This window comes from Solanum verrucosum, unplaced genomic scaffold (assembly GCF_900185275.1).
Source record: "Solanum verrucosum unplaced genomic scaffold, falcon-dt-bn FXZP01000020.1, whole genome shotgun sequence".
In the NCBI taxonomy this organism is placed as follows: Eukaryota; Viridiplantae; Streptophyta; class Magnoliopsida; order Solanales; family Solanaceae; genus Solanum; species Solanum verrucosum.
Window position 1 is genome coordinate 994464 of NW_026019903.1, and position 23392 is coordinate 1017855.

Below are 23392 nucleotides of genomic sequence, written 5' to 3' on the forward strand. Positions count from 1 at the left end.
TCCAACTACCAATAAGCTGATATGACTAAACATTGCACTTAACTACTTAAGCAATAGCTAGTATATTAGGCCTTTTGTGCCTGGACAAGTGTGATGTTTACAATGCTTTATTACATACATTGAACTTCTTGTTGATTATAATAGAAGACTGATTGTTGGAGACTAGGATGTGTTAGGGTCCTACGCTTCATTCTTTTCACTTGATAAACATTCGAAATCGAATTATTCACACCACGCTTCATTCTTTTCACTTGATAAACATCCGAAATCGAATTATTCACACCACTTACTGCGGGTACTGCACACCGGATAGAAAAAAAAAACATATTACAATTACCACTCTAGCTCTCAATGCACAACACTGCCATCACTTACTTATATCGACAATCCCCTTCATCACCAACACTCAACTGACTTCCCTACAGCTAATTTAACAATCCATTTAAAGTTTTCTTAATTTTAAAGATTTGAATAGCAAATTATTTTGGAGATTATGAGATTGATTTAACTATTTTAAATAATAATTTAATGCAATGTCAATTTTATGAAATATTAAGTTTAATTATTGGTATTAATTTTCCAACTAAACATTTATTATGCTGGTCCTCAACTGAAATTTTAAATGAATTAAAGTTAAAATAAGTAATAAAGTGTATCAAGATATAATTAAAATTGATTTCTTTTATGATATCATGTTCAAAAAATAATAACTCATACGGCACATACTGCACTAAACCCGAAGGAAAAAAAAACTATATGTCAATCTTTTTTATATTCTTTAATGGTAAGTGTTTATAATAGATACTAGTTTTTCGAAAACGCACGTGATTACCAATTCAGAAAATATCTTATTTAAGCGAAGATAATGAACTTTGAACAAAATAATATTGTAGATTTTTTTGTGAATGTTCAATGTTGATTGTTATATATATATCTCTTATTCACGAGAACCTACAAAGATGATCAACGAAAAAATTTATTAGTTCAATGCAATAATGTATATATTTATTTCAATTTGATGAGGTGCAATCATGTAATTAGTCACATCTCAGCAATATTACCTTATAGACGATATTTGTTGTCTTTTTTTCTTATCATCTAACCAGATGTGTTTTGCATATGTATTTCACATTAAACTGTTTATAGTCATATGAACATGTGAAGAGAACAATTAAATTTTATTTTTAGAACTATTGTATATTGATTTTTATTTTATACGTTATAATATAATAGATGACGTTCTTGTTGTTGGCCCTCATATTTGACTTCTCGATTGATTTTGTATATAAATCAAAGATAGTTATATGATTGTCAATAGTAAACTGGGAAAAGTTACTTTTTTTTACCTAAAAAATATAAATAAAAACCAAAGAATATATTCTATTTGTGAAATCATATATATATATATATATATTACCTATTTATCTTACACCGAACAAAGATATAGTTTATATACTTGTAAACGATTTTTCAATTTATTCAACCAAGCATGATTCGTCGAAGGAAAATAACAACATTGTGTTATCATATATATAGGGGTGGTAATCATGTGAAAAATTATTGGTCAAAAGTTAATATAAGTAAAAATGAAAGATAGAAATAATTAATGTACTAACTATGAGAATTCATAATATCATAACTAAAGAATGTAAAAGAGTATGAATAACATTTGCAATAGTTAGTAATATCTAAGAGAATTTATAATGTTATAACTAAAGAATTAATGTGCAATGACTGGATTTCTAATAAATTTTATACTTACTTAAATAAATAGGACTTTTAATTAATGTTACTATTTTTTTTTTACAGTTATTACATTTTAATTTATTGTAGGGACAAAATGAAAATGTTTATTCCATATTACTGAATATAAAATTTAATTGCAAATGATAAATTTTAAATGATTCATATAAATTCACATACATTCACATTTGTTATGTATTTTTTTTTTAAAAAAAAAAGAAACTCAGACCATTTTAAAATAATATATTTTGAAGTTAGAGATTTGCATTAATGAAAATATTTATCTCATTAAAATTAGCTATTAAATAAATAATAATAATAATTAAACTATACAAACTTCAAGTGGCGTTATTACAAATCATATGAATTTTTCTTCGTCTAAAATACTGAAATATTAAGAAATAGTAAATAATGAAAACGAAAGGGCAATGTTTATTTAGTAATAACTATTTTGAAGCAAACTTCCTGACATTCTAAATCACATAGGCAACATTGATAAATAAAGTCATTCTTTTGTTTTGAGCATTAAAAAATCATGAGAATTCTCTAACTTTTAAACAAGTTTAATATTTTTGGAAAAAGATATTTAGAAGTAGATATCTACATCACAAGAGAAATTGTTAACCAAAACAAATGAATTTAGACTACATCATGTTAACTTCATATATTTGAACATTACACACTAATGTATATACTAAGCAAATAAATAATTATCATATCATCAAAATTATTTTCCTCAAGTACTCGAGGGTATAGTGGTACCTCATATTCTGCTAACTTTGAACTCACTCAACGACAATAAATCACACAAGTTTTCTTTTAAAATTCAATAAGAAGAAGAGTAGAAGATTGAAAAAAATTGGGGTTGAAAAATTAGAGGAAACCCCTTTATTTATAGTCAACAAAGGGTAGTATGAACAAGTGTTTTTTGTTTCATCAGAATAGTGGTACCTCATATTTCGCTACACTTCGAACTCACTCAACGACAATAAATTACACGAAATTATTTAAAATGCTAGAAGAAGAAGAGTAGAATATTAAAAAAATTGTGGTTGAAAAATGAGAGGAAGACCCTCTATTTATAGTCAACAACTGGTAGTATGAACAAGTTTTTTTTTGTGTCTTACCTGAAAAGTCATGACGTTTTCGAGAAGTCACAATCCTTTGAAAAAGTCACAACTTATTAAAAAAGTCACAACTCTTTAGAAAAGTCACAACTCATTGAAAAATCACAATCCTTTGAAAAAAGTCACAACTTATCAGAAAAGTCACAACTCATCGGAAAAGCCACAACCTAAGATAGGAATATTATAGTAATTTAACATTCAAGTTAGGAGTTCATGCTTTTAAAGTAATACTTATATGATATAGATATAGATAGATAGATATAGATTCTTTTATCTTATCATATTTCTCACATTCAACTCCCCTCTCCCGATTCTTTTTTTTTTTTTTTAAAAACGAACGAGAACAAAATTGTTTCATTTTATTTAGTGCAAAGATAAAATTGATTCATTTTTCCTTTTTTGGGAAGTACCTATTACGAGGAAGAATATTTTTAGTGTATTTAAATATTTGAAGGGTGTTTTTGAGAAAACAAAATAAGGATGAGGGCATTTTGGACCCTTTACCCTTTAAATTATAACGAGTAGTCTTCTCTATATAGTCTATATCTATATATACGACGTTAAACTTCCGTCTTCCCCTTTTGTTTTCCGACATTCAACGGGTGTTTCTTTCGGTGACTCCGATAAAAACACAACACATAAAAAATACTGCTTCAATTCTTCAATTTCTTTCTACAATGGCACGCAAGTATGACAAATTCTTGGAGCTATATGGTAATATCTCATTTGTAATCCCAATTTTTCTTTTTTCCCTTTTGTGTTTTAAACTTGTGATATTTTCTTGAAATCAAGAATTATGCTTATTGAAACGATCTTTTTTAAGGGTACGATTTACTATTGGGGTCAATTGCTGCGTTCTATGTGTTAATGGTACCTTACACTAAGGTAGAAGAAAGTTTCAATGTTCAGGTACATGTCCACTTGTATTTTCTTGATTTTTACCCCTTTCTTTTTAATGATTCTTCTTGCTTTTTCAGTTACTGTTATCTTGATTTTTTCCCCTTTCTTTTTAATGATTCTTGGCTTTTCAGTTACTGTTTTCTTGATTGGGTTGAGTTGATTAGTTGGGTATTTCGTAAAGTAAAAACCCAATTGCTTTACGGGTGATTCGTATTATCTTAGATGGATTGGGTTGGGTTGGATTGCTGTTGTTTCTCTTTAAAATCAGTGATTTTGGCGGCTTTTGGGAAATGCATAGTGTAGTAAAATGGTTTTAATTGTGTGTGTGTGGGAAGGCTACAAGAGCAGAAGAATGTGTGATGGAGTTGAAAAGTGTAGTATAGTTAGAACTTAGAAAGTTATAGTATAACTGCGTAGTTTGGAGGCTGTTTTTTATTATTTTCTTGACTGAGCCTTGATGATCATGCTCCTCTACTTTGTTTTTCTTCTTCTACTGAAAAGTGTTGTTCTGTCCCATCTCCCATGGTATTGACATTTTTCTCCTTATTTGATTAGGCTATGCATGATATTTTGTACCACAGGCATCAGATAGAGAAGGTAATGATCTTCTACTTTCCTGTCGCCCCCCCCATCCCCCGTAAATTTTATCGCCCACATTGCTGGTGAATTTCATGTTACGGAGTATACTAATTGAGTTGAGTTTTTTTCTTTCTTTGTTCTGCAACCTTAGTATGATCATCTGGAATTCCCTGGAGTTGTACCTCGCACATTTATCGGCAAGTTTTCTACTTCAGCTAAGCTTATCAAGACAAGAGATTGTAGTACTTGTTTTTACCATGTGAGATGATTCAGCACAAATGCCCAATTTGATGTAGTTTGTTAAAAAGGAAAAAAATTGTCCATCTTGAATTGACAAATTACTGCAAAAGAATTTTAGCTTGTTGCGTATCACCAATATCAAAATATTCTAATCAGAAAAGTTAGTAACACTTATGCAGCCTGTTCAAGTTTTCCTATCAGTCACAATTGTTCTGATATTATGGGTGTTTTTTTTTTTGATGTCACAAACTTGTGCAGATATTGTGTGTGTATGTCTGTGTTTCGTTTGACCTAGAAGATCCCACCCCAAAACCCCCTCTCCCCAGGGTCAACAGTGTGTTTTCCTACTTTTCTCTTCTTTGGTGACTCGAACTCTCAACCATTTGGTTGCAAATGGAGTGCTCTTGCTACTGAAGCAACCTCTCTTATCATTTATGCAGAGTATTCACATCCTCCTACATAAACGGAAATCCTAGGACACTGCTTCTTCTGGAAGAGGTCTGCTCTTTCTCTGTGAAAGTTCATTTTCATAACTCATCCAATGGAAATGGAAATCTATCCAGTTTAGGTCTTTGTCTGGAAATGCCACCTTCTACTGTTAACATTATCTACCAATTTATTGCCAATTAGTGCTGCAGCAAGAAAATCTCTATTTCTGTTCAATGCCTATTTTGCAGAGGAAATAGTGATATACAATTGAATTAAGAGAGGGTTGCTTTTGTTGCTGATCCCGTCCACCTCCAAAAATGAGAATGAATGTTGTTTGAGTCACCAAAAGGGAGGGGGGAAGGGACAAGGAAAAATCCACAGTTGACCTGTCTGGAGAAGAGGTTTTGGGTGGAATTTGTGGAGACAAGAAACTGATATGAAAGGGTTACTCTTCTGGGAGAAGGCGGAAAATTTTGAGTGGTCCTTTTTGCTCACTATTTTGACATGCCAATAATCATGGAACATAGCTGCATTGACCTTCTTGGGTGTGGGCGATGTGCTTTTTTAAAAAAAAAGAAAGTGTCAGTTAAAGCATAGTCCAGTCTTCAGTTCTATTTGTGCACATTATCTCCAACATTTAACTTTTGTTTTTTCTGCAAATTCCATCTACATTGCAGGGGCTCTTCTTGTATCTATTTTGGCATCTCCAGTTGTTCTCCTGATGAATTTGCTACACGTGCCAAAACTGTATAGTCTCTATGCAGGTATGGTATTGTGAGGGAACATTTGTGTGGTTCAAGATTATATCTGAAGCTTAACTCTGATATGAAGGTGTCTGGTAACCATGATGAGGTTTTACTCGTTCAAGCATGATTTTTACGTGGTTACTTTTGACCCGCTACTGTTGCCCGAATTGCTTTTCATCACTTAGAAGTCAAAAAACATATTTGTTTTAACTTGGCATACGTAAAAAAAAATAGAAGAAATTTTGCATTACTTTCTACAATTTTTTAATAGCATATTAGTTAACTCCAACTCATAATCACATTGTCTTGATTTGGATGCCAAATGTAGAAATATGGATACAATCTTCTGAGATTTCACCTTTTACACAATGTAGCTTACCTATAGTGGTTAACAGGTTTGCCCCCAAGGCCTAGCTCGAGTGGGTAAAGGTGGAGGATTTGTGGCTTAGGTCGCAGGTTCAAGCCCCACACCATGCAAAGCGAGGCCCGGTATTTAAGTGGAGAAGGGTAGAGGGGCGGGCCCATTATCCACCGAGTTTAGCAGGCTGTGATTGGTCTAAAGGTTATCAAAAAAAAATAAAAAAAAATAGTGGTTAACAGGTTATGAATACAAGTTAGCAAGTGTGTTGATTTGCGAAAGGAGGTTGGTAATATAAGACGGAACAGTGAATAAGTGAACTATAGTTATTCTGAAAGATCAAGCTGATACTAAAGTTATTATGTACTTATTGTTAGATTCAATGGTTCCTGTGCAGACTGCAGTCAGTTTGATACAAGTGGAAAATGTCAAGTTCAATGAATGACTTTGGTTGAGAGAGAGAGCTCATAACCTGAGAAATGAGATTACTGATGCTTTTATGCTGAAACAACAACAATTACCCAAGTTATAAGCTGGTAACAATAGGAACACATATATTCATTTTTCCCGCAGTTCATACACCCTGGACATATGACATGAACATGTTACATTGTTAGAAGTTTTAAAATGGGGCATGGCTTGTTCAAGTCTTGTCTAGTGTAAAGTAATCTTACCCCTGCCTTTTCTTTCTTGGCACCATTTTAACAATTAAACACAGTAAATAATTAGTATGATTTGTTTTCAGGTGAAAGTCAATTTAATCACGTTTAAGCTAGAAAGAGACACTCTCATATGAACATTGAATGGTGTTAATGTTTTGAGTGAGATCTTTCTTTGTAAAACAAAAGAGTGATATCTTTTATTTGATCATTAACTTCTGTTTTATAGTGAGCCTAAAAACTGCTCACATGTTCTTCCTTTATCTGCTGTGCAATATTTTTAGTGACTGACTTTCGAGTTTGTTTGTGTAGTACGACTGGTATTGGGTGGTATCATGCTGTCTACATTACGATTTTTTCGCATTCAGGTATCTGATTGTATACAAAGAATATAGTGACTATACTTTAATACATCTGCCTTTCTATTGGGTGTTGGACTGAAGTGTTTTTGGCCTCCAACAAATCTTGCATTTTTTGTGATAAGTATGATATTTCATTAAACAAAAAATGTGCAAAAATATCTACAGCAAAAGGGATCTTAGCTTCCCTTTAAAACTTTCGGGAATCTATGAAGTTCACAAAAGTATTAACATCAGTTGCAAAAGACATCATCCATCTGATCAAATTTAATGATATTGCTGATATTTCTTTTTTCCTGCATTGTTGAATTTAATTTAAGCTATTATTCCCTATGTTCCATTATATATGACACTAGCCCTGTTTGAGGAGTCAAACAATTTTTTTCTAATATATTAAATAGATTTCGAATTGTTAAATCTTGTGACAAAGTGCTTGTTATGCAGTTTCAAAACATATAAAAAAAAGTTCTGAACAAGGGAGTCGTGTTTCAATTGAGAAAATTGAATGAGTTGACTCTCATACTCCAAACATTGCCCTTTTCTGTTGAGTTGGAGGAGTAAAAGGTGATAGCTAATGATGTGATGTTAAATTGACTGTGCAGATCAAGAAGAAGTTTGGATCTCAAGTTGAAGCATTCTTTGTTATCCTGACAGCATCTCAGTTTCATTTGCTGTTCTATTGCACTCGTCCTCTTCCAAATATATTGGCATTTGCTTTAGGTCAGTATCTGTACATTCGTACTTCTTTTTTATGCTACTAAAGTGCTAACTATCTCTCCATCCAAATTGAATGTTGTCTTTCCTTTTGATCAGTCCCAAAATAATGCTCATACTTCCTGTAAAAGAAACTAGTATACTGATGCTACTAGATAATCCAAAAAGTTAGACGGGACCTATTTCTACACTTCTTGCCATTCCCCTTCGCTCAGTAAGGCCCCATGTGTTCCTCTATTAGTATGAAAGAATCCACAAATTAACTCTACTCTTGACAATTGTGCAAAGTAAGTCCATTAATATGCTTTGCCTCTCTGCATGAATGATTTTGGTTTTCCCAAACAACTTAAAATGCACATAATACTAGGTTTTACTTGAAAGGTCTGATGATCTCTCCCTTGATGAGTGTCCTGCCATTCACCCACCAACACTTGTAGGCTGATGATGGTCTCAAGCTGGGCCTGAAGATCCATTGCTAATGCACTAGTCTTGCTTGAAGTAAAGAACATTCATGTTCATCAAACTATGAATGTAACAACACCATATCTCACAAAACCTTAAAAAAAGAATAAGAAATTTTCTTGGTAATAGTAGATTTCCCCCTACTATTATTATTCACACAATGTATATCTACACGCCTGGAGTTGAAGTTAGTTGGCCATTCAGATGGAAATGTTGCGTGGAGATGACGACAAACCCCAACTACAGATACATAAGAGCCTGAGCTGGTAAGGGCATCCATCCACTGTAAGCTTCTAGTTACTCTAGAGTGCAACATGGCACACCTGAAACTAAAGCCTATAGAAATGAATAGGGAAGAAGAACATGTTAACCCCGAAAAATGTGATCCAGTGTTGTATTTGACCTAGGGGTTCAAGAGACGTCCAACCAATGATTTTGCCTACCAGTTGTGAAATCCTGCAAATAAAGAAAAACCGACTCTCTTAAGAAGTACATTCTGGAAACATGCAACCACATAATCATCATCATAGACATAATAAGAACGTAATCTCATACAAACTTAAAAAATAAAGAAAAAGAATTAGAAAAATTCTTTTTTGAGGGAGTTTCTCTCTTAATATTATTGAGACGATGTTTTTCCAGATACCTGAGATTTCAAGTTAGAAGTCCATTCTGATGGCAAAATATAGTGTGAAGACAATTAAACCTGTAGCTACATTAGGAGACTGCTACTTGCCAAATAAAAAGGATATTGTGTTTCCCAGGAGCTAATTAATTTGCTGTAAGTTGGCTTATAGGATTTATAATCATATCCAATTTTAAGGTTGCATTATGCTCTTTCTTGCACTCGGCATGTTCATTCTACATATGAATTAAAGCTATTGCTGTATCATCTTTTCTTCTGATTAAAGCTAGCAGACTAGCAGTTTAGCTGTGCAATGCAAGGGGCTAATAATTAATGAATTCGATAACCTTAATATCTACTACTTAGTCATTTCACGCTCTATGCAATTTTTTTGTCAGTTATTTCATCTCTTAAAAGGGAAAGTTTGAGCATTGATTTCACACATTGGTTTTCTTTTCTAGTAAATTTGGCATATGGCTTTTGGTTTAAGGGACGTCTGTATGCTGCATTAAATTGCATGGTAAGTTTCCCTCACCATTTAACCATGGCACATTGTTTTAGATAACATATTTAACAATGATTTACTTTGCTAGCAGCCATATGTTTGCAGATCTTCAAGTTCATGATTGGAGCAAATAATGTTTCAGAATATTTTCTTCTTCTTATGTAATATATGAGATTCAAGTTTTTGATGATTAGATACATAGTACTAATAGCATCAGAAGGTGTCACACAAGTGCACGAACCCACCATGTAAATAAACTAGACTCTCAGTTTCTCTGCCTGTTTTCTGCTTTCTATTAGCTTCTTATGCATCATATTTTTTATTGCATTCTAACCTTAGAGCTGCAAGTGATATAAATGTGCCACCTTCAGTACTTTGTACTATCATTGTATGTTAAGTAACTTATTCATTATCAACTATATATTTTGGGAACACAGAAGCAGGAAAAGGGAACTAGGAAAAACAATGAAGTAAAGGCTCCTTTCACATTCTCTAAGTGGTGAACTTTGTGGCATTTGGTGGGGAAACAAGTTGCTGGAACCAATGAAAAAGGCTATCTATCTGCTAATGCGCTTCCTTTTGAATGATCGGAAAATTGAAGAACTTACAATCATAAAATTGGAAGATGTAATAGGCACATTTAATGGGGCGTAAAATTTTTGTGGGTTATTATGTAAACAGTAAGTGCATTCCATTGTCTTTCTTGATCTTTGTATCCCCTTTCTAGTCTCGTGTAAACGTAGCAGCCCTCCTGAGTGTTTTGTCTACTACAATTTTCTGCTTTACCTATAAAAATATCTGAGGCTCCTGCTAGCCAAATCTGAGGAATCAGCCAAGAACGAGGAAGGCCCGAATAATTAGACAATTCATCAGGCCTGACTACACCCTAAAGAGAATCAGTGGTCACTGCAAATATATTCTGACTTATGATCTGGGGCCAATCCCACAGAGATCTAGGAATTCTAAGTAAAATATCTATTCCTAGTTTGACTAGTTCAAACGGTTGCAATGATTTAAAATAAGTAATCACTCTGTGTTATCAGGCAGATAATTAAAATAACTATTGCAAATAAGAAATCAGCTACAAAGAATGACTATTTGCAGTTATCACATTAACTGTCTGTTTTATCGTTCAGGTGTTTGCGACATTAGTCTTCAGATGCGACATACTTCTGCTCATTGCTCCTTTGGGTTTGGAGCTCTTGCTGGTAAGCTGGACAGCTGTCTACTTAAGAGTCATTACGTGCTCTTTTAAGTTCTGTTTTTCTTTTCCCTTTGGAGAACTGCAGAAATGCAGAAATGGTAGATTGGGTGGAGGAGTTGGTTCATCACCTGAACTTAGTTTTTGAGTACTGCTGTCTACTTAAGAGTCATTACTTTTCCTACTCTTGGATATTGGTGCCTGCTTTTATTTGTCTTTTTTCTCTCCCACTTCGAGAATTTGTATAAAAACTGATTTGTCCACTTATACCGAAAACATGATGTTTATTTCTTATCATAGAGTTTCATGCACTTGATGCATTCATGTAAGAGTCTGACTGCTTTGTCAAATTGTTTGAATGGGTAAAGTAATGAACTCAAATGAAGTTTGGACGATCATACAAAATAAAAGTATCCAGTGCTGTGTACTGCATAAGAAAGTGGATAAATTCTTTCAGAATAAAAATAATTATGGAATTGGTTTGGTGCCATTGTTATATAGTTTTTGATAACCTTATGAAGTTAACGCTTACTCAGCATATTCTGTCTAATATGGATATTATTTCTTACCTGCAGACTAAATCAGTTTCTTTCTGGAAAGCACTGACATTCTGCTTAGCTGCTGCTTTCCTCTCCATAGGTTTGTTAGCTACAATATTTAAGGAAACTCAGTTATTTGGTGAAGTAACTTCTGTAGTTACCAAGTTTATCTGTTATATACTTTATCAGTAAAAAAAGTTTCTTTGAAACAAGGATGCCATATTATCTGAAAGTTTGAAACAATGTTTTTGACCATATTACAGGCCTTACCGTTCTTGTTGATTCAGTCATTTGGAAAAGGTTGTTGTGGCCTGAACTAGAAGTTTTCTGGTTCAACTCTGTTTTGAACCGGAGTTCTGAATGGGGTGTATCCTGCATTCGTAAATGTAATTACACATTTAGTTTCTATGTACTTCCAAGGTGTTCTACATGGATAAGTCACGGCCATATTATCTGTCGGCACAAGTATGTGCTTTTTTTGCTTCCCACTATAAAGGAGGACGTAATATAAAGTGTCACACGTTCTGACTAATGTTACCTTTCTCAAAATTACACACACACACATTCTAGCTATAGGGGGCTGTGAGCATTTCCTGTGAATTCCTTGATTTTCTTTTTAATTTTTTTCTGATTGGATTTGATTTTATTCCTGAAAACTTGTACTCACAGGCAGCCTTTTTTATTTGATAGATTCTACCGTTGATGTTAACTTGAAGTAGAACTCCTTTAACTAGAGGTTTCGTGAACAATGGTTTCCATATCTTTTGATGTTCCTTAATATATGTGAACAGACACATCCTTTCCACTGGTACTTCACGTCAGCGCTTCCCCGTTCACTGCTTGCTGCATACCCGCTTTTTTTGGTATGTATGTTTTTCCTGCAATGATTTCTACTTGCATGCCATTTATAAAAAAAGTGGGATTTGTCAGCATGCACCAGTCTATAAAACATAAAAGAGAGATAATCAGAGGTGTCTGAGAGAAGCAATTAAGGCCTAAATCCCCTTAAGAATGCAATGAAAAAATTAGCCCCGTGAAATTGCAAGAATGAAGCTATTTTGAGGCAGTCATAGTTTAATAGTTAGTTCCTGTGAAGTCTTGAGTAAAAGGCTAAAGCAGTCTGAAGAGAACCTTTTTCATTCATCGTCAGAAATTTATAGCCTCCAATACAGAAAAATGAAAATCTTGCTTCATCTCACAGAACAGGCCGGCCGGTAACCATCATGCTGTTGCATTTCTTGGTAGTATGAAGTAATATTTTGGAAGTAGTAATGCTACTTCACTATTTTAGGACTGAGGTATCGATTACACTTGGTCCCTTTAATTCTTTTCTCAAAATTGATATCAGTTTGTTTTCCAGCTTGGGGTTCTACTGGACAGAAGGGTTTTCTTCTACATCCTTCCAGTTCTCTCTTTTGTTCTACTGTACTCAAAGCTTCCGCACAAGGTATTGCTCAGTTGCTCTGTGATTGAGTTGTATAGTTGATGATAATGTTGTGGTAATTTGTTCATTTCAAAAATCGTCAATGCTGCAGGAGCTCCGCTTCATAATTAGTTCCATTCCTGTCTTCAACTTTGCAGCAGCTGTTGCAGCTAGCAGACTGTACGTCGCTTCTTATGCTTAGCAAGATCCCACTTCAATATTTCTGAGTTCTAAAAGACATCTTCATATGAGTATATTCATGTGCAGTTGCTTTATGTAGAGTAGTATGTGGCTGGTTGTATGTGGATTTTATTTGAACCATAAATGACTGGAATGTAAAACATTGAAGGGTTGTTAGGCCTTCAGAACTTTGAACTTCCTCTGATATCTAGCATTTCCTAATTGCACTATAAAGTGAAGATCTGATTCGCTTAAGCAATCTGTCAACCTGTATATGCTACCTTTAAGCTAACATGTATTGTTGACAATATCTAGGGAATTCTTTCTCATGGTGCTCTAGCCCTTGCCTGACTTTTAGTATGCTGTTGTAGCACTGGATGCAGCCCCAGTCAATGTGATAGTTTGCATGTCCCCCGCCCCCAAGTTGACTAATACCAATGAAAAGTTGTTCGAGTTTTTCGAATCTCACCATTATTGCATAAGATTATATCATTATTTATCTAGAAATTCATATTCTGTTGCATTATCTCAACATTATGCAGGTATAATAACAGGAAAAAGAGTTTCTGGAAGTTTCTGTATATTGCTATGTTGGGATTAATACTTGGCAGGTATGATGGGAACCAACTTGTTCAAACTGCAAACTGAACTATTTGGGTGTATTCTGACACATTTCTTACTTTTTAGTTTAGCCTGCACAACAGTTTTTTTCATGGCATCGTATGAAAACTATCCTAGTGGTTATGCTCTAAAATCTCTGCATAGGATAGGTAAGCCCTATCTCGATGTTTTTTACTCACTTTCTTTTGAGTTTGAATGAGCCATGGACTGCTTGATCCTCTTATAATTATTAAGTTCAAACCACTTAAAATCACAAACAAATGCTGTGGTTTTTTCCCTTTTTGTTTCATTGTTTAACAACATTCATGTTATTATAAAAAACAAAAGAAAAGAGTGGAAGCCGGCTAGTTGCAGAAATGGGCGCTACTTTATTGTTGGGGACTAGTAAGATTAGTATCTGGTTTATCCACTATCGTCATGACAAACTGAATATCCTGTCAATGTGCCAGTTAGCCTGTCTTTCTTTTCGGATATCTCTTTCGAGAGTCATCATAGGTCTTTTGGGCTTATACATGGAATACCCATTATCTTGAATGTGGTTGCTCAAGGAATGAATACCTTTATGTTGTCCATTCATAACATTGTGAAACCTTGCTCTTAATTAAGGTTATCTTAAAGGTGTGATCTAAAACTAATTTGCAAGTTGGTTTAGTTGCATTGATCTATCATTGTATAACTTGCTCGAGGAAATGTGGGCCCATTTACTGGCAGATATGGTTTGAAATACTCTTTCCGCCAATCTATTTTCTAGGGCTTCACATGATTATATAAATTCATGATGTTCTTGAAGATGGAAGAAATTTGGTGCTCTCTATCTGGAAAACACTGTTTTTATGGTTTCTTCCCCTACAACATAGAAAATATGGTTCAGCTACCATAGAAACAAGTGATGACAGTCTTGCATAATTATTCTCAAGATGCTGATTTTATAGTAATTTTGTAGTTACAAAAGCAGTTATTTGGAGTTCTGATAATGTAGGGTTATATTTGTAATTTCCTGGGTTCCTGCAATATGCTCAGTATTTGGAAATTCACACGTGTTAACTTTACTTCCTTAGCTACATTTCCTTTGATGTAGTATCTAGGCAAGCTAGTTAAAAATGTTGCAATTTATGAGTCACTCATGGACTAGGAGAAGGACTTAATGCCATAATTTTCTGTTCTTGCGGGAGCAATCTCTTAGGTATAAAGCAGTAGGGTGCAAGGTAAAATGGACAAAATAAAAAACTAGTTGGAGCAACTGTTAGAATAGGAATAGATTTATACAATCCTATTAGAATAAGAATAAGTTTATACAATCCTATTAGAACAGGAATAGGAATAGAAATAGAAATAGAAATAGGAATACTAAATAGTATCCTACTTGGTAAAGGATTGTATTCTAGGGTCTATAAATAGGGTCTCAATGTAATAATGTAAACAACAACAATTCAATAATATTCTTTTCCTATATTTCTCACATGGTATCAGAGCCTCTACGATCTTGGTAAACAATCAAAGAGCTTCCACTGTCGGCGGGCGGCTATTACTCATATATGCCGCCCGTCCGGCCAATGATTATGTTAGCAAAAGTTGGGTCACCATGTATCTTTCTGGTGACTATTTTCTCATATCTAATTTGTGTAGCACTGTGCCATCATTCCGGTGACTACTTTCTTATATTTAATTTGTGTAGCACCGTGCCATCATTTCGGTGACTACTTTTTCATATTTAATTTGTGTAGCACCGTGCCATCATTCCGGTGACTACTTTTTCATATTTAATTTGTGTAGCACCGTGCCATCATTTCGGTGACTACTTTTTCATATTTAATTTGTGTAGCACCATGCCATTCTTCTGGTGACTACCTTTTTTTTGCATATTTTATTTGCGTAGCACCGTGCATCTCTCTGGACTACTTTTCATATTTAATTTGCGTAGTACCGTGGGTTTTTTTCCGAACTACTTTCTCATATCTGAGTTGCATAGCACCGTGTGTCTTTTCAGTAACTACTCAGATTTGATTTGCGTATTCCCATTCGTCTTTCCGGTGACTCCTCAAATCAGATTTGCGTAGGGTTGTGCCATCATTCCAATCCTACCCATATTATTTTTCTTTTTCAGTAGGGTCGTGCCATCATTCCGACCCTACCCATATTATTTCTCTTTTTCAATGGGGTCGTTCCATCAATTCGAACTATCCTATATAATTTCTATTTTCTAGTTGGGTCGTGACATCATTCCGACCCTACCCATATAATTTTATTTCTTAGATTGTGACCACTTTTATCCATCAAATCAATACTCCGGCATATGAGCATGTTCCAGCCAATTTTTCGGTGACTTTCTTGTTAAATATTGAGACGTCTATTGATTCCAACATGATCCATACACTTTATACTAGATTTTGAGCACTTCCGGCGACCGTTGCATTGTGAAGAAGTCTATATGGAGCAACCACCTAATTTGTTGCTCAGGGGGAGTTTAGTAGCCTTGTATGTTGATTATGTAAGTCACTCTATGGTCTGAAATAGTTTTTGCAAGCTTGGTTTGGGAAGTTCAACACTGTAATTTTATCACTCTCTGTTTTATCGGCATTATGTATCAAATTCAGTATTTCATGAGAAGACCAAGCCCATTGAGATTGATTGTCAAATTTGTGAAGTCGAGTGATCAACTTGCAGATATCTCACCAAGTCCCTCATCGGTCCTCGTGTTAATTACATTTGTAACAAGCTAGGTACATGAATTGTATGCACTAGCTTGAGGGGGAGTGTTAGAATAGGAATAGATTTATACAATCCTATTAGAATAAGAATAAGTTTATACAATCCTATTAGAACAGGAATAGGAATAGAAATAGAAATAGAAATAGGAATACTAAATAGTATCCTACTTGGTAAAGGATTGTATTCTAGGGTCTATAAATAGGGTCTCAATGTAATAATGTAAACAACAACAATTCAATAATATTCTTTTCCTATATTTCTCACAGCAACAAACAATGTGTATATTGTGTTGTATCTAAGTGGATTTTATGCTGTGGTTTTCTACATCTTTTAAAGGTTTCCCTGCTTTTCTTTTTTATTTGTGTACCTCTATTAGTTATTAGTTCCCTCACTCTTTTACTTTATGTTTTTTTTGTCCTAACCTTTTATATTTCCCTGCTTACAATGTTGACTTGATCTTTGCCTAGGTGGTGTGACAAAGAATTCAGATGAACTCAGGGTTCATATTGACACTTTTTCAGCGATGAATGGGATATCCCGATTTTGTGAATATAATTATCCATGGAGGTATGCTTGATCACCATTTTGATGCAATTCACTCTGTGGTCTTTTCTGTGATGAAATCTCAGTTGGAGATCTGATATCCTTAAAAATGTGTTCTAATGCATAATTTTATCTGTAGAAACCTTAAAAAAAAACGAACAAGTCAAATTTCTTACTACGAAGCTACTCTAGAATCTAGATAGCTGTTCTGAAGGTCCTTTGAGTACCTGGGCTTTCTGATAAGTCCAATCTTTTAAAATGCCTCCCTAGCCTAAACCATAAACCTTATCCTTTTTTATTAGAACTGAAGAAAGGAAAAATTTGGAACACTTTTACCAAAGAAGTAACAATTATAGAATTTAAGAATTGGATGATTTTCTCTTTATATGATATCATAATTGAGAGAATATAGCTTTTTTGCTTGCTTAAGACTTGGGAGAAGTAATAGTATTTGACTATTTGGTAACTTGGTAGTTAATAGGAAGATGTGACAAAAGCAATAAACCTATGTGGGGATATAGCCTAATATTTGTTCTTGAGGAACCATAGGCCCATGTACAAGTGCTCATTTTTTCAACTGTAGGCTTAGATAAACCTTAGAAGAAAGGTAATATATTGATATTAACATGGGACCCGTAAAGATTAAGGACTCTATTGTGATTCCACCCTCTTTAAGATGGCTCAACTCTTGTAGCCTACCTAGCCATAGGCCAATTGGGATGGAACGACAAGTCAGGAGCGACCTGGCTGGTGCCTTATAGCCAATAAGGTTCCGTGCAAGAGCCTTGTTTTGTCTGCAGTTATCTTTTGATAGGATTTGCTTTTTTTCCCTTTTTCTTTTTGTTCTTTCTTTCTTTCTTTCTTGCCAGTCCCATTTTGCTCATTAAGATCTTTCAGGTTGAAGTTTGATTACATGTTCTAGAGATTTTCCCATCGTAACTTAAAAATAAAGATAATTTAATGTGGAAGAGAAAGGATGATTGATGAAAGCAAGAAAAAGTGGGAATGCTTGTTATATCCTCTTAATTTTCCTTTCCTTTTTTTGTTTTGATCTTTCGGTTATTCTGCTTTCTTTTGGGTTACATTCCCCTCTTATCAATGTTTATCTTCTTCATATTTTGCTTTCCACCAAATAAACTAGTCTTGACATAACTGTACTGGTTCGTTTTATGTGTTGATATATCTTTCAAACCTCTTTTATGAATCAATAGCTTGACCTATAATTGGTTAAAAAAATTACACCTTGTTGTATTTTTGTTTTGTTTTCAGTATTTTTCATGTCATCTTTGTCTTGTTCCATCACACCTGTGACTTTTTTTCCCTTCTAATGCATCATAGTGTATTGATCTCTACACAATTTATGTACTTGGCTAAATTGCCTTCCTTAGCATGCAAGAAAGGCATCTATATTCCTTCTTCAGAGTGTTAGGATCTGCACATCATCTAGTATTTTCATTTGAAATGGATAGCGTAAAATAATTTTGCAATATTGTGGTTATCTAGTACAAATTACTTCTTAGAGATGCATATGATTGATTTGTGCCTATACTTTTAACCTTTCAACTGTTGAACATCTTTCCAGCTTCATGTTTTTGTTTCTCTGTTTTTCTTCCAGCTGCATTTTAACTTCCAAGATTGCTGCTTTCGGTTTAGGTACTCTAAAGAAGAAAATATTTCTCTGGAAGACTTGCAGATGAGAAATTTCACATATCTTCTCAAGTGAGTTCTTTGCAATTTTTTTATCTTATTTTTCTGGCTAATTATTCCAATAGATTGCAAGGTCCTTGTTTTGGGGAACAGAAGTGACATCTTCAGTTTTCTGAGGCCAAGGCATTATGGACAGTTGTAATTGATTTGTTGACTGATGCATGTTAGCTTCTAAGCTTTTTTGGTGCTGTCAAAAGTACTTACAAATTATCAAAGGTGCATCCCTTTCTAATCTTAAAAATGATTCTATAATGTTTTGTCACTGATTCAACATCATTAACATAACTCTGTTCACCCCAAAAATAAAACAAAAGTAAACAGTTCATTTTGATCTTCTCAATGGGCTCTCTTGGTCCTCAAAGCTTCTAGAATTTTCTCCTTCAACTGTCCATCATGTGCATGCCAGAATAGTCTGTACCATGTCTTTTGCTTGAAATTCCTTCCTCTGATGGGTCAGCACTTCAATAATTCACATGGCTGCCTTGGCATAATCTGTTTTAAGTCCCATCATATTGAGAAACAAGTGCGGAAGTTGAACCGTACCTAATGTGCGAGTGTGATGTGACAGTGTAGAAATAGGTGATTAACACTCTCTGGGTTGTATCTACTATCTAGGGGTGGGCATGGTATGGTGGGATATGGTATGGTATTTGAAATTTTGGTACCGTAATTTCGATTTTCGATTTTTTAAACTATTATATCATTACCATGCCAATTTAATTTGGTATGGTTTGTTAAACTTCGACTAATATATACTCATATAATAAAGTATTATGACTTCGACAATTCAAAAAAGGGTCTCAATTGTATCATACTAACACATTACACATGTAGAAATATATAATCAAAAGAAAGTACAAACAACTCCTTTTCTCAATCAATTACTCCCTCCATTCCATATTAATTGAATTTTTGAGGTGTTTCACACCCTTTAAGAAAAGTAGATTAAGACATAAATTGAACATAGTTTTCCATTTTTACCCTTATTAATTATTGTCAAATTTATTGAAGTCATCACATTGAAAATTCAAATGAAGGGTAAAATTGGAAGAATATTTTTGTTACCTTTATCAAAAAAAATAAAAATTGGAAGAATATTTTAAAAATAGTCTTGAAGATTGAACAATTAAGTTAATTTGAAACATGGAAAATGCCTCAAGAATTCAATCAATATGGAATGGAGGGAGTACATTTCAACCAAAATAGAATAGTCAAAGTTTTAACTTTTTTTTTTAAATAGTGAATAGTCAGTTTTAACTTCTAAACATTTAGTTTATACTAATACTGGGTTGCATATTCGTTAGTATATTAATAGTATATATATGCTATTTATGTAACTATATACTTCGGTATGGTATTCGGTATTTCAATATGTTGTTTCTAAATACCAAATACCGTACCGAATACCAAAAAAATTAAAATGTATACCATATACCATAATACCAAAATCACGGTATCAAAAATTTCGATATGGTATGGTAATTCGGTATACACCATACCATGCCCACCCCTAGTTGTATCTACAAAGACAACATTTAAAGCACAGCTGAAAACCTCTTCTTTAAAGATTTTCCTGTGTTAAACAAGCATTTCTAGCAACAAACCAAGTGAAAGAAACCACCTTATAAGGAACATTTGTTTTCGATGTTTGTTTCCATGGAATAAAATTATCTTGCTGTCTACCATAACACAACTGTAGATAACAAGAGTTTACTGTAATGATTCCTTTACACGGGCTTTCAATGTGAGACTGTCTGGATTCACGCAATCCTTACAAGTACCCTCCCTTCTTCGTACTGAGGAGGGGACGACATCCCCATCTTGATCCTCATGCATTCGTCTTATCAGCCCCGATGCGGAAAGGAGTAAAGAAAGAAGAGTTTCAGACGTCTTAACAGTAAGAGAGAATCCCATATCTCGTGGTTTCATGTAGTCAGCATTCTAGAAGCAAAGCTTCTCGGTCTCCTGCCTCCTTGTGTGTAATTGCTTTTCATGATCTCCAGCTCTTCCCTGTGCCAGTTCTCGAAAAGATGCCTGTGTACCCAAAAATTCAGTTTGTTTCTCAACTCCTGATCATTCAAATGTCTTCTGTAATTTAAATTACAACCATCTTGTTCTCTGTTAACAGCCTAAATGTAATCAGGTAGAATTGGCATTCCGAGTCTAAATAAGGACAAACTTAGAGAGTGTGAAAGAGTCATGAGTTGATTGTTGGGAAAGTAAGGCTTGTCTGATGATTGAGTAGATTAACTGCTTTGGTCTTCAGATTCCCCAGGTGCTTATATAGCCCATTTCATCTTTCTTTGATTGCAGCACTGAAGTTATCTCCAAGTATGCTTGGTAAATTTCAGTGTCATGTGATGGAAGACAATTTTGATATCAGCGCCACCATCGCCCCTGCTCCCCTATTCTAGGATCCTCATGAACGCATGCATGATTTTCAGAACTTCGGTATCAGGGATTAGTTCTAAATGAATAATACTGACCTTAGCATGACCCATATGGATCACTGCACTTACCTTGTAAAAGAAGTGCTATATTTAGTGGTCTAAGTCTCTAGAAAATATGGTGATTACAAAAATATTAACTCTCGATAGAGGATGACACTGATTTACAAAATCTGATATTATGAGTTTTTTCGAACTTTTTATATGATTATGTAAATAGTTGATTATCTCCTTGTTGAGGATGATGCTTTCTTTTTTGGTTCCTCGAGAAATGTTGATATCTGTAATGGAGAGGCATTGCTTGTGTGATATTGTGTTTTTCCTTTCTTCCTAGGACAAGACTGCTAAAGAAACTATCAAACAAACAAATTTGCATCTGAAATGGAAGTGAAGTCTAGTCATCGACTTCCTGCATATTTGTGTTATTGATATTAAACCAACATAGTTGGTATTACTGATGAATACTAGGTCTGACAGTCGAGTATCAATTATGAATTATTATGTTTTACTTCTTTGGTTCATTGGTAGATGAATTTCTTGCTTCCCAGTCATATACATTTGTTAGCGACTGCGGTTGTCTTGACCATTTCTAGTTTGGAGGTTTCAGCATACACGGATCCATGTTGCTTGTACTTGGCACAAACAAATCGTTACTTTAACAATTTTCTGAGGGCAAAAATCTTATTTTGAGATAAAAATACACGTGAGAATGTGCTCACTAGTCACTAGAGCCATCTTCTGGGTGTTCAAATAGGGATTGATCTAAATATTAGCCCTGACCAAGGTTGGTGCTGAAGATGTAAATGATCATGAAGATAACACATTTTAAATGGAATACTATCACACAAGTGTATCACCTGATATTGCATCTTGTACAAAAGGGTAGTGTAGGATATTACTTGTGCTTGGAATAAAGGACCTTAAGATTAAACTGCAATGTTCTATTCCTTGCAAGGACGTATGCTAGAAATTGTTCTTCCTGAAGAAGTATAAACTAGAACATGTTTGAACCAGTCGATGGGTTTGCAAATGACGTGACTAGGTATTCAAAGGCTTGTTTTGAGCCTTTTATATTCTAGTGAGAAATTTTTCGATGTAAAAAGTATGATTTTTACTATAGGCCAGTCTCTGAATCATACCATGTGCCGTCACATTTCTTTAGTTCCTCTTCAGTATTTAAAGGCTTAGATTTTGTGCACAACCAATCCTCATTCTTTGCTGATAGTGTTTTAGTTAATGCGGATCGTATTTATAGTACATCAGCCTAATCTCTCCCAATTCTACTGTTACAGTGAGAATTCCTACATCGAAGGATTCAAATGTCTGATGAGTGTGGATGGTTTTTCTCGGGTTCGCATACGAATTGGATTTCCTCCAATATCATTTGTAAGGATTTTTCAGACAATGCCAAATGATAGCTTCAAAATGCTGGCATCCTTGTTGCTTTTATAACCTGTTTGCATCATGCAGGCTAAGGAACCAAAGGTGTTTATTCATGGAAACATAAGAAACACGGATATCATGAATAGAGGTTGGCCAGGATGCTCGGTTATTCCCTGAAAGCATCCATTACTAGCGCGGAATATTGTAACAAGGCGAACTTTCTAGTCTTATCGCAACTCCCTTTTTCGCGAGAACTGAAGGGAAAAATATTAGGCTCAGACATCAGCCGTGCTCGTGATGTAGTGAAGCTTGAGTGTTTAGCTGGTTGCTGACATTAGATCCTCTTTGCAGAAAGATATGTGTTTCTTGTTCTAGATGGTCAGAACAAAAAAGTTGACATGTTCAAAGCTTCAATATTTCTATTTGAGGGGGAAAAAACTTGTCTTTATCAGGATGCTGTGGAAAATTTTGATAGTTTCTGCATCTTTGGAAATGACACACTAATTATATGGACTTACTTTCATTGGGCAGCTTTCAAATGATTTGAATATTCTTGTCACGTGCCATTATTTGTCACTTTTCTGGGTATTATTTCCACATCTGTCCTCTTAATTTCGAGAAAATAATAGCATGGTCCCTTATATTTGGTGGTAGGCTCTAAACAGTTCCTTAAATGTATTCCTGAACAGTTTTGATCCTCTAAGTTTGCCAAAAGTGAGAATATCTTGTTCTCCATCAAATACTTAAACAAACTTTGTCTGGTAGATTTGACAGAAACTGTGTAGGGATATTATGTAAGGCCTCTGAAAAATGCGTCTATAGGGATGACAAATGGGCAGGGCGGGGGTGGGGTAAACACTCGTAAACCCACAAAGACTTTGCCCCTGCCCCACCTAGCATAATTTTTTGTTTTTAACCCACCCCACATGAACCTGCGCTGCGTAAACCTCCAACATTGTTCTGCTTCTAACAGTATATATTTCTCATGACAGACGTACAATTGAAGATATAAATATAAAATTAAAAAACTTTTGTTGCTATTTTAATAGATAAACGTGGGTAGAACATCTGTAATAAAATAAACATTTGATTACAGCAGCCCCCGAGAATATAAAATTAACTTTGGCCTATATAAGTTTCAAATCATATTATGATTCATTAATTATTATAAACAACAATTTGGCGAGGTTAGT

The 23392-nt window shown here is 34.3% G+C and overlaps 1 protein-coding gene across 2 annotated transcripts; it reads left to right on the plus strand.

Moving 5' to 3' along the window:
• Positions 1 to 3476: 3476 nt before the first annotated feature.
• LOC125819658 (dol-P-Man:Man(7)GlcNAc(2)-PP-Dol alpha-1,6-mannosyltransferase) lies at positions 3477 to 22738 on the plus strand. Of its 2 annotated transcripts, XM_049499125.1 has the most exons (20): positions 3477 to 3584; positions 3694 to 3779; positions 4326 to 4367; positions 4501 to 4546; positions 5696 to 5782; positions 7094 to 7149; positions 7743 to 7860; positions 9403 to 9461; positions 10583 to 10654; positions 11223 to 11286; positions 11450 to 11553; positions 11978 to 12049; positions 12547 to 12633; positions 12722 to 12789; positions 13332 to 13400; positions 13477 to 13559; positions 16587 to 16686; positions 18316 to 18381; positions 22109 to 22202; positions 22287 to 22738. In XM_049499125.1, exons 1-20 carry the CDS (start codon positions 3548 to 3550, stop codon positions 22374 to 22376), a joined length of 1500 nt encoding a protein of 499 aa, XP_049355082.1. In that variant the 5' UTR covers positions 3477 to 3547; the 3' UTR covers positions 22377 to 22738. The 2 variants fall into 2 exon arrangements, with proteins under 2 accessions (XP_049355082.1, XP_049355089.1); XM_049499132.1 differs by lacking the exons at positions 3477 to 3584; positions 3694 to 3779; positions 4326 to 4367; positions 4501 to 4546 and adding an exon at positions 5029 to 5087 and having other exon boundaries at positions 22287 to 22721.
• Positions 22739 to 23392: the final 654 nt, after the last annotated feature.

Bases quoted from the DNA above. Each gene is read 5' to 3' on its own strand.
- LOC125819658 (XM_049499125.1), top strand. From the start codon at position 3,548: ATGGCACGCAAGTATGACAAATTCTTGGAGCTATATG. The intron at 7,150-7,742 runs GTATCTGATTGT...TTGACTGTGCAG, and splicing joins TACGATTTTTTCGCATTCAG to ATCAAGAAGAAGTTTGGATC. The intron at 12,634-12,721 runs GTATTGCTCAGT...TCAATGCTGCAG, and splicing joins ACTCAAAGCTTCCGCACAAG to GAGCTCCGCTTCATAATTAG.